Source organism: Anarhichas minor, unplaced genomic scaffold (genome assembly GCF_050575085.1).
Source record: "Anarhichas minor isolate MPS153535 unplaced genomic scaffold, ASM5057508v1 ptg000040l, whole genome shotgun sequence".
NCBI classification, from domain to species: Eukaryota; Metazoa; Chordata; class Actinopteri; order Perciformes; family Anarhichadidae; genus Anarhichas; species Anarhichas minor.
The window spans coordinates 16,309,703-16,321,121 of NW_027466486.1; the positions used below are offsets into that span (position 1 = coordinate 16,309,703).

At 44.8% G+C, this 11,419-nt stretch overlaps 2 protein-coding genes across 2 annotated transcripts; one reads left to right on the top strand and one right to left on the bottom strand.

Annotated features, from left to right (window-relative positions):
* The first annotated feature begins 622 nt into the window (after positions 1-622).
* On the top strand, positions 623-2,902 carry mtres1 (mitochondrial transcription rescue factor 1). Its single transcript, XM_076107613.1, has 4 exons — positions 623-678; positions 1,606-2,074; positions 2,285-2,357; positions 2,460-2,902. Exons 1-4 carry the CDS (start codon positions 660-662, stop codon positions 2,640-2,642), a joined length of 744 nt encoding a protein of 247 aa, XP_075963728.1. The 5' UTR covers positions 623-659; the 3' UTR covers positions 2,643-2,902.
* Positions 2,903-3,198: 296 nt separating this feature from the next.
* bend3 (BEN domain containing 3) lies at positions 3,199-7,801 on the bottom strand. Its single transcript, XM_076107610.1, has 4 exons — positions 7,643-7,801; positions 6,618-6,672; positions 6,083-6,261; positions 3,199-5,971 (listed from the first exon to the last, which is right to left on the bottom strand). The coding sequence occupies exons 2-4, from the start codon at positions 6,667-6,669 to the stop codon at positions 3,740-3,742; spliced, it is 2,463 nt and encodes an 820-aa protein (XP_075963725.1). The 5' UTR covers positions 6,670-6,672; positions 7,643-7,801; the 3' UTR covers positions 3,199-3,739.
* Between the last annotated feature and the right edge of the window lie 3,618 nt (positions 7,802-11,419).

The window sequence follows — 11,419 nt, forward strand, 5'->3', positions numbered from 1 at the left end:
GGCACAGCATGTTTACCTTTTATAGTTAGAGCTTGTATACAGTACATTTATACTACACTTTATTTTCATGATGGTTTTGCTTTTTGGTGAGTTGCACCCTTACTTTTTAATAATAAAAAACAACATGGAAAACAAATATTAGAAAATATTGGTTAAAATCCTCCTAAACTCCTCCAACAAAAAGTGAGATTGCCCTTTCACTTTGATGATGAGTTATGGTCTTTCATTGGTATGAAACTATTTATACCAATGAAATAAATGACGAGAAAAGTTGACAGCGATACAGTCACATTGTGTGGCTTATACTCACTTGTGAACTTTGATCTCATGGATGATTATTTCTAGTCTATATCACAGCAGCACGTGCCATTGCTGCTGGTAGTGTAAAGAAGTAGACAAAAGGCTGAGACTGACATAGATGGGGGATTGTTCTGTCCTTTGTAATGGATATAAAATTAGTAGTTTCATGCTACAAATAAAAAAAGAATATCCGGGTGCTTTTTGGGTGTTTTGCATAAAAACATGAACAATCCCAATGTGGTTTGGTTCCTCATAAACAGCTCGTCCACGTAATGTCGTTAACCTCCAGTGCGGTAGGTGGCAGCACATATTAATCGCTGGTAAACAAGTAACCCAGTCAGAAGTGCCGACGAACTGCTATGAAAGGTTACTCCATAGGTGAGTGGACTACCAAGTACTTATTGAGTGTTAGCAACTTCATATTTAGCATTTGGCAACAAATTAAAACAGGCAATGCCGTTTATTGCCTTGCAAGCCCGTGGCATGTTGCACGTGACATGAAATAATGAGTCCACGAGCTTAATGAAGAAAAGTAACGTTTAAGCTAGCTAGCCCTGTCTGCTTCGGCTGAAGCCTGAAACATGTCAAGCGTAATGGAGCACAGACATCCTTTAAGTAACGGCACACAGACAGCGACTAATGTTGAAGGACAAAATACAATAAGCCTGAACTGGAAAATGACTCCCTTCTATAAATGTTTGTTGTCAGCTCGTGTCAAGTAACGTTTTAGGCAAAAAAAAAAGACAACACACCACTTCCGGGAAAATAAACAAACGCAATTTAAAATCCACAGTTGAGCTCAAATGTTGTATCCTGCCTGCTATTGTTGTTTTACAGAAGAGTTTTAGAACAGTATTGAATTTAAAATCTATTATCATATGAGCATCGCACACTGGGGCTAGAAATAATATAAGGCTTTTATTTTGAAGGTACATTTCCTTACCTACTTACCTGAGTCTTTGCAAAGGTGCTTTAGCAATCCAACAAGAAACGACGTATCTAATTGAATAACACGATTGTTACTATGAATAGTTATGGAAAAGTAAGTCTAAAATATTAGTCTCGATCAGTTTGTTCTTGACCTGATAACGGCTGTTAAATGATTTTAAGAGGTGAGTTAATAGACTCCTGATGGCAATAGCGTTGTAGGTTATTTTGAAGTCTTGACGCTGGATGCATATTTTTTATTTTAGTTAATGGATGTTGTTTATACCATAATGTTTACATAATGACTTTTATACAATTTGTCACAACTAGATCAGTAATTCAGCACAATGCTTCCTGATCGTTCATGTTTTTTTCTAGTGACTGGGTGGAGTGCCAACATGCAGAGTTTGGTGGTGCAGGCACTTGCCATGAGGCAGCTGGGACGGTTGAACCCCCGCCACCTGCTGGCTGCTGGATATGGGCTGAGGCAGACTGAATGGTGTCCCAGGACCATCCACACACGCCAGCTGTGGGGCTGCTCTGCACTCCCCGCGCTCGGCTGTCACCGGCCCGCTCTTCGTGGCAGAGACACCGCCAGGGGTTGGTCCGTCCACCATCTGAGGTTTAAAAGCAACAAGAAGAAAGGAGAAGCTGCGAGGACAGCACAGGAGGAGGAGGAGGAGGAGGAGGAGGACGAGGAGGATAAAAAAGACCCCGAGGACAGTGATTATGAAGATGAGGTGGGTGAGAACCCAAACCTACCAAAGGACTATAAAGACATGGAGAAATATGTGCAGTCCTTTCGCTATGATGTCATAATGAAAGCTGGCCTGGACATGGCACGCAAGTGAGTCACTGCCCATCAGCTGCTTTTACAGCTTTGAATGCCTTTTCTTTCTTTCTTTATAGCGGTCTTAATGTAAAGAGTTTTTCCAAACAAACATATCAGGCAGTAATTATACAACATATTAGTTTTTTATGGTTTTAGTTACCAGTGCTACCAGTGGTGTTTCAGTCAGCAGGGCCTTTAAACCCCTTTCCTCTTGTCTCATAACAGTAAAATTGAGGACTCCTTCTACAACAACAAGCTCAGGCTAAACGGACAGAAACTCATCAAGAAAAGTAAAACGGTGAGTCGTGTTGGATTACACATTCCCGCCACAAATTCTCACTCTATCCACGTGTGTTTTGTACCTCCTTTTCCCATTACTTCTATTCCGTTCTGTATTCAGGTGAAAGTCGGGGACACCTTGGACCTGGTGCTGTCGGAGAACCGGGAAACAAACACCGTCACTCTGATGAGAGTCATCCTTCGGAGGGTTTTGGGCGAATCCAGTAACGCAGAAAAGTACAAGGTTGCCATAAGGCGCTGGAAAAGTATAGAGCTTACCAAAGATGAGGCCATTAAGACATGAACTTGGAATAGGACAGTGTTGACTGGGATACCATTTGCCAGTGAAGGCGACGGCAGCCGCAGAAATTAATGCGACCAAATGAGTGGCGTTCGAACGGTCTCCAAAAAGTTGGACCCTTAATGGATTGTAAAAGTTTGTAAAGGTTAACAGTTCTCAGTGGTTGTAGACATTACACAGTTGGTTGGGAGAAAGATTGAGTGTTTACCTTTCCCCACTATACTGTGTGACTCCTCCAATAAAGGTGCACTTTGATATTTTCATGCAAGTTCATGAGTTTTCATCAGAATCATTAGTTATGTAGTACGTTCAGCTACTGCCATTATCTTTTCCGTGAATCCACATTTCATATGTTTATCGAGGCTAAAATGTAAAATGGCAAGCACGAGTAGAAGCATCGTGGATGTTGCGTTGTACAGAGCTTGTTGGGGAGGGTTCAGGGTTAAGATTAGGGTCACCTCTAAATCCTCTGGGTGTAAAGCTGCAGTCAGTATCCAACAAGTTCAGTTTAGAGACCTCAACAGGTTAGTGCCAGTACGTAAAACAGTCCAACCATATGTCATATTTATAATTGTGGTTTTATTAGAAATAGGTTATCATGATCCACTGTCATGTTAAATTGTCTGTATAATATAAACTTCTATAAGAAGGCTTAACATAAGCACATTGTTATTAAAACAGTGGTGGCACAATGCTACATCAGTAACGGCAAAGGAAACATATCACGTCGTCGTGATTCATTTCTATCCATAGGGCCAATATGTGGCCGACGCTATTAGCTACTATCATCGTTATCGTTTTTAAGGCTACAACATTTATCAACAAAGTTTGTTAGATGAGCTATGACCGTTTGGGCTTATAAATAGAAGCAGTTTTATCCAACAATAATAAGACTACATAAACTACAACATCTACTGCTGTAGTCACAAGGTAAAAGATGACTAAGAATAGTACTGAAGAAACGTAACAGCTTGGCTTCATCCTACATAGGACAGTTTGAAAAAGTTCAACAAAGCGGTTTCAGCTTATATACTGTGCAATAATTATACTTTTTTTTTTGTATTTCAACCAAGTGTTGCCTAACTGAAATACTACTGTAACTAGGGCACAGTGCTTGACCTCTTGGCCTTCTTAAGGATGTCGCACTTCTTGCGATTGGGGCGCCGGCAGCGTTCGTCGATGCTCGGCACGCATTCATAGTGCCACACCTCCTCCATCTTATCCACAGGATACACCGCTTCCACGTAGTGGCGGATCAGTCTGAGGCGGACAGGGTCGAGCTGCTTCTTGTTGCAGGCCCCCGAATGGTTGTACTGCAGCCGCAGGTTCTCCTGAGTGAAGAGCTCAGGGAAGAGGCGCACCAACAAGCGGGCGGCAAAGTTCCCAACAGAGAGACTCTGCTGGACGATCTCCCGTACCTCAGCGTCTGAGAGCAGGTAGATAGGAGGTACAGGGAAGTCCGGCATGGATACAGTCAGCTCGTCCAGGGGGATTTTACAGAAGTCTTTGCTACTTTTCTCAGGAGGTAAAGAGGGAGCATCCGGATCCTCCCTCATGCTATCTGGATTGAGCTGGTTCAGGTGGCAAAGAAAGTCCTGCTCTGACTCTTGACCATACACTTTGCGTTGCTGCAGATAGGACCTCCTCTGCTCCGTGTCGCGTCTCCTGCACCTCTCGTCGAGCTTGCCCACAAATTCCAACATCCACACTCTGTCGTTCTTGGCCCGAGAGTAGACCATCTGCACGTAGTGACGGATGAGGTTCACGCGAACGGGGTCGAGCTGCTTTTTACCAAGAGAGCCGCTGCAGTTGTATTGCTTCCGTGTGTTCTCGTGGGTGAAGAGCTCGGGGAACATGAGCACCAGCAGCCGAGAGGCAAAGTTCCCGATGGACAGGCTACATTCATAGTTGTTCTTCAGCTGCTCCCTGGACAAGAGGTACTCCTGGGGAACAGTGTAATCAGGAAGAGGAACCTCGAGATCGTCAAAATCCACCGGCGGAAGCAGCGACTTTTTGGCCTTGCGACCGGGCCTTTCGTAATCGCCCGCCTCTGGAACCTTAATAATAGAAACATCCTCGGGAAGGCTGGCCAGGTCATAGCCCTCGTCGTTGATATTGTCAGGGTCACTCCCATTGCCATTGCTGTGAGGACCCTCCAGAGCGTCCTCCATGTGCTGAATACACACCTGAAGCCAGCTGTCTTCAGGCACATCGGGAAAATTTGCTTCCATATACTTCCTTATTATTTCCATCTTGTCGGAGTCCAGAATTAGCTGCCCCACGCTACTGAAGTGGCTGGAGCCTTCTGGCATTTTCCCTTCTTCGAAAACCTCGGGAAAGAGACGGTGCATGAGAAAAACAACAAAGTCCTCGGGTGAGGAGAACTCGTCCAGCTCCTCCGTGGCTTGCGTATTGAACGCAAGGTCTGACGCAGCCCCGCTGCTTTGCTGGTTATCTAAAGGGACGTGCTCCTCCTGGCCCTGCTCGTTGATGAAATGGTAGGTTTGAGGATGCTCAGCCTTTATCGCGGCACCTGTGATCGTCTGCTTCCTGAGCAGCCGAGCACTCTCCATATCCCTCTGTGCCCAGAAGCGATTGAACAAGTCATTGATCTGGACGAGGCATTCTTCCTGCCAGACGCTGTTGTTTTTGACCGAGGGGTGGCACACCTCAACATAGTTACGGATCAGCTGCAGATGGAGAGACTCCAGTGTTCTCTTGCTTGCCATGCATTCATGGGAGCACTCCCTGGCCTTGAACAGCTCCGGGAAGAGATGCACCAGCAGCCGGCACCCGAGCTCCCCAGCGCTGGATGTCTGCTCCATCAGCTGATTCAATTCGTCACTTGTTAGCAGATATTCAGGAGGAGGCTGGAACTCCGTCACCATCTCGGCGGGCTTGATCTGCTTCTTTATCCGCATGACTTCAAGGGTTAACAAGTCCACTTTGCTGTGCAGTTGTGTCATGCTTGAATTGAGGGTGTTGAGGATGAGAAACATTTTCTCAATCAGCGGATAAAGGCTAGTGTCCGTTGACGACGCTTGGCCTAAAGCGTCTATGGCGGGGAGGGTCTCCAACGGGCCATTTCCCTCTGAACCCTGGAGCTTGGACGAGAGGATGCTGGCGTAGTTGAGCGGATTTGCGGCGCCGTGACCGGCCTGCTGCTCCAGACTCGGCGTGTTCCTCTTCTCCGAGATCCTGTGGGAGATGCTGAAGAGAGGCTTTCTGTAGGAGACTCTGGGTTTCTGCTGGACGTAATTCCTCCTCTCTCCAGTTGTGGCGAGGCAAAGAGGCTCATGTCTGCCGCTCTCATCCAGCAAGTGCCGCCTCATCTAGACAGAGCAGATAACATTCAGAACACATACGCCGTAAGAGACACCTTGAGCTATACAACAAGTGAGACATGCACGTTGTTCGTGTTGTGTACTCTGAGGTCAGCTCACCTCGCCAGAGAGTCTGGCTCTCTTGCTGCTGGTGGACTGGTTTGTGTAAGGGCCCATCCCTGCAGATGGCCGTTTACCAGCCTCGGTGGCTCCAGGAGGCCCTCCTCCGAGTCCTTCAGGTGGCTCGCCAATAGCGAAGTCCTCCGATTCCTCCTTAACGTCCTGGACATGCTTGTGTTCTGCAAATAATGAGATTCACGTTTCGCTCTTTAAAGCACTTGTTGTCTGGTTCTCATTTATAAATACACTGGAAAGTTATTAGTGATGATATTTCAAAAACAAACGTAATATCTCTTGAGAATAGCATCAGACCTTTGGTTTCTTTTCCACCTCGATGCAGTTGACCCACATACTGTACATTATCTGTAAATACTGGTGTCTGAATTTTTACTGTGTTGTTTTTTTAAGCTTGGTGACAAACGGTGATTATTGGAAGAAATGGGTCTAGCTTTGCCATACTCCAACATTTTTTGTAATTAAGAAGCAAGTTAGTGGGAATTTCTACTGTTGTGGGTACACAGATAGCAGTACTTACCTTTCGCAAGCATCGCTTCTTCTGAAACTTCTCCATACTCACAGGAATTCATAGCCTAGAAGAGTGAATCACAAACGTATGAAGTCACAAAAAAATGTCTAATATTCATCATTAGCACGTCAACATACATGTTACACTTGAGCCGAAACAATTACTAGATTTACTGATTAGTCCTTTGACAGAAAAGAAACTGACAACAGTCTTAATCTTTAACGCTTAATAACCTTCAGGATGTCGACTGTTGGTGTGACAAAACAAGACATTTGAAGACATCACAATGGCCTCTGCGATCTTATGATTTTCCTCTATTTGCTTACATTTAATTCACCAAATGCTTAATTGAGAAAAGAGCTGGTGCATGAACTGATATTGAATATAATAATTGCAGCCCGAGGCGACAGACATTTCCAGAACCGGACTTCAGTCCACCAAGCAAGGAGAAGTTGGGATCATACCACCTTGATGAAAAAGGTTTGTAAACACAGTTATAGATTTCAAACCACTCATTATAGTTACGCTATAACCATGTGGGAGCTGGTCTGCTACTGTCACGAGAGGACAGCATGTGTGACCAGCTGCAGTCAAACACGTAAACGGGTCTGCTGTCGAGCACGTGACACCGACGATGCCAACTCGTTTTCTTTGACAGAGGGAGACAGACTCGGTACATTACTGCCAGAGACTCTACATGCCGCCGCACACCGAGTTGCCTCCTAGCCCTCCTCCGGCCGTTATTAAGCAGCTACTTCCTCATTCTTCCGCCCCTGAACCCTTGAACCAAAACACAGGGCATGTCCGCTGTGGGGACGCAACTCCATCACAAACTTGTCATTTGAACGACAATTCATTGGGGACATGAATGCACGCGTTGACTCAGCAACGCAACATTTTAGATGTGAATTTTAATGACGCGGCAATGTTTGCGTGGACGAGTCACCCCCCCCCCCCCCCCCCCCCAATCCTCCTCCTGCTCTGACTCTTGTTAAATTAACGGTAAAGGCGCGTGACCGGCGGTTTGAGCTCACCTTTACGAGTCCATGCAGTCCTTTAGGACTGTTAACGACATGTCTGCGGACTATCACGGTGGTGTGTTGGCAGGTAACTGTTGTTCTTGTTGTTGATATTTTTTTTTTTTCCTCGCTCGGCTTCTGTGCTTTCTCGCGTAACGTGACCGGGGCGCGCGCCTGCTGTGTCACTTCCGCACAGCTGTGGAGAGAAGGGTGGGAGAAAATAATAAAATAAACCAAAAGTTATTATACCGCCTTAATGAAATAACGTTGGGGTTATAATCGTATTGTTGTATTTAAACAATAGTTCCGCGCTTTTAAAAAAGTGTTTGATTACAGCTGTCAATATGTTAAGGCTCACGCGAGAACTGAAGAAGCTGGACCCAATTAACTAGTGTTGACACATTTTAGCTTCGCTGCATACATGCAGTTTTTTTTATTGCTATACAGTAAATTAAACCTCCCACATGATACAAAAGAGCTAGAATCAGCTCGTTGGCCAACTAAACCATTGAAATGTTGTTTACATATTCGTGCACCTGTAATAATAATCTAATAAAGCATTCTGTACATCCATAACATGCTATAATAACAAGGGTACTTTTCTGTTCATACTTCATGTAAATGTTAATACTGGAGTGCAATTACTCTAGTCTCTGGTCATGAAAGTAGTTTAGTAAAGCAAAAACAGAAGTAGGTAGGAGTGACACCTCTTGGTACATTCATTATCTCTGTACACCTTGAACAACAGAGCCCACATTGCGTGGGCAAACATCGCCCTCAAGTGGAAAGAGACTGCAACAACAGCAGAATAAACTCCGATCATACCAGTACGGCCTCTGGGCCGCATGTAAACCAGAAGGATAGCGACAGATTAAATGGCACAGACTTTAAATGCACTTATTAGACAAAAGAGAATGAATTAGGAAGATTATTTTGTTGATAGTGACTTGGCAGTGATTCTCAAGCCACTAACTTTTCCTCCATAATTCAAAATGTTTATGCTAATGAATGTTTTCTTTCACTGCATCAAGGTAATGTTTATGCCCTAAACATTTTTACATTGTGTTGTTGACACATTTTACTTTTATTGTCTTCGACAAATTTACCTGGGGACTGATTTTTACAGATGTCGCTATCACGCTCCACGCAACTATTCATTAATAGAGGTAATGATCTGTAAATGCTATACCAAAGACACATGATATCCCATTCGGTTGTACTGCATCTTGTGACGTGATTTTGAGAGCTATATACAGTCAAAATACTCTTCTTTCTGCCAAAAACATTGCACAACACCTGCCTTTATGCAAAAAAAGCAAGAAAAGCACATAAGTTTGGAGATGTCTATGGAAACGTATCTTGTGTGTGCGTGTGTGTGAAAAAGCTCTGATGTTAGGGACTTTGGCTGTCCATCCACTCTGGCAACGAATATCCTGAAATCAGCCACTAAGCAGGGTTGGTTACTTGAGCCAGTGAACTGGTTTCCTCCGGTGAACGGGAGGTTATCAGTTGGTGAGACGTGAACGGGTGACCTCACGGTGCCTTAATTCTATCTGAATCATCGGGCATTTCACGCGCACACTGGCACCCGGTGTTCTGTCCCCCAGCCGCGTCGAGACACACTGAGATGATATAACAAGACGACGTGTGGTTCTCATTATGCGACTAACGAGCCGTCTCCATGACAGTCTGATCTGTCAGCCAATGGGGCGAGCAGGGGGGGCCACGTGCAGGAAGGGGGGTGGTGCGGCTCCCCGGGTCAGCCGCGCGACGGGCTTGCGACGAGGGGGCCGGCGCGCGGCACTTAACGCCAGGAAAGAGCTCGTTAAAGTGTCATTTTTTTTGGCCAATATGCTCGTCTGCGTCGAGGCGGCCGATCAGCCGTACTGTTCCCATCGCAGGAGAACGACTTCCATCCATCACCGTCAGCTGTATGATGGCATTAGCAGGTGTTTACTGAGAGGCCATTCACAGGAAGACGGATGGTGCCTCTGATATCACTCCGCTCTCAGACTCTCGCAGTCCATTTTACACACTGGTTTATTCCTTATAGGGCCACAGGGGGCCGCGGGGAATCTATCCCAGCATGCACTAGGAATGGAGGCAGGGAAACGCCACTGACCATGGCACCAGTACATCGCAGGGTTTAAACAGTGACAGATAAAAAGCAGGCACACACGCGCTGCACGGGTCTGTGACCTTTACGTCTCTATTGGAGTTGAATGTCCATCAAAGCAGCAATGCAATCTGCAAAACCTACAAACAAATGTGATTACTTGTAACATTTTACCATTTTTTTTGATCATGTAAGCAACACATCTTAGTGTCTTTAAAATCAAGTTTCTTGGCAATGTAAATTACATCATTCCTAATTCATGCCATATCTCCCGCTGTAGAGAGAATGTCACGCCAAACATTTAAAAAAACTGCTTGATTTGATTTTGACAGCTGTTTTCTTATCAGCAAAGGTGCATACTTGGTAGGAAATACATTTTTTTCACAACTGATTTGGAGCTGCTCTTTAATTTGGCAAACACCCACTATATCCAATAGCAAATGTGCAGTAATAAGCAGGGTGAACCTATTTAGAAAAAAATAAATAAATAAGAAGCATAGCAGTGCTGAGATTATCAGGCAAACTTGGCATCTCTGTAGCCAGTCATGTCATCCGCTGTGGGCCCGATGAAGATTCCTTTTCTGACTAAAGTAGGCTACACCACCAACAAAAAATAAAAACATGGGTACATTTTTTGCATGCTTTAGTGATTCATAAACACTTTTCACCCTATTTGGCAAGAGGGATTATATCATAAAATCAGCAACAAAACTACACATCCGTTCACTCAAGAGAGAGGCGTCTTTCGGAGCGACAGCTTGTCTTAGACTGTAGTGACCTATTGCAGTGCAGTTGGAGCGATCAGGACCTCAGCCTTAACATTTAGGGAGTTGAGTTCCTGCTCTGTGCTGATGAACTGGTGTGGCTGGCACCCACTCAACACAGATGACAGCAGCACCTGGACTTCCTGGAGCATTGTTGACAGGCAATTTAAATATATCAAATATAAGAATCTTCCAAAAGAAGCCCGTATCTCAGTGCCTCGGGTAACTTGGCAGGGAAACAAAGCAAATAATTTGATGAAATTATAAGAAACATTTTACAAAATAGACATACCAATTAGAATTTGGACTAAAACATTTGACAGTGTAATCCAACCAATCACCCTTTATGGTAGTGCAGTATGAGGTCCAATCAGTCATCCCGGGCTACAGTGGGGGGGGGGGGGGGCAAGCATCCCATAGAGGCCCTGCATGCAGAATTCTGTAGAGCCACATTAAATATCCAAAGAAAAACACCAACCAATGCTTCAAGGGCGGAATTAGGCCGCTACCCACTGGATAACATTTAAAAAGAGGACACTCAAATTTTGGTAATGAGTCGTCGTCCCCCAAGACACTGTGAGATGTCTAACCCAAGACCTGAACCTACACCCTCTCTATCGGCTGGTCCTGAGACTTGCTGATCATCCTCAGACCAGTACGGCTTTACAACCGCTCATCCATGTCAACCAAATTATTAAATGAACAGGTTCACTCGTCTTGCATTCAATGTTTTGTTTTTTTAATGGGTTTGTGGTTAGATGCCTGAAATAAGCACAAGCAATACAAGCTTGACAGATCTTCATGTTTGGTTCTACAACATAAAATACGTCAGTAAATACTCCACTCTTGGGTTCATCACTAGTCCGCCGTCACAGGCTCGTTGTGTTTACCCCGACCCTCTTGCAAACATTT

Coding starts and splice junctions, on each gene's coding strand:
- mtres1 (XM_076107613.1), top strand. Junction 2,075..2,284: donor GGCCTGGACATGGCACGCAA/GTGAGTCACTGC, acceptor GTCTCATAACAG/TAAAATTGAGGACTCCTTCT. Junction 2,358..2,459: donor TCATCAAGAAAAGTAAAACG/GTGAGTCGTGTT, acceptor TTCTGTATTCAG/GTGAAAGTCGGGGACACCTT.
- bend3 (XM_076107610.1), bottom strand. CDS start 6,669: ATGAATTCCTGTGAGTATGGAGAAGTTTCAGAAGAAGCGATGCTTGCG. Junction 6,262..6,617: donor AGAAGCGATGCTTGCGAAAG/GTAAGTACTGCT, acceptor CATTATTTGCAG/AACACAAGCATGTCCAGGAC. Junction 5,972..6,082: donor GAGCCAGACTCTCTGGCGAG/GTGAGCTGACCT, acceptor TGCTCTGTCTAG/ATGAGGCGGCACTTGCTGGA.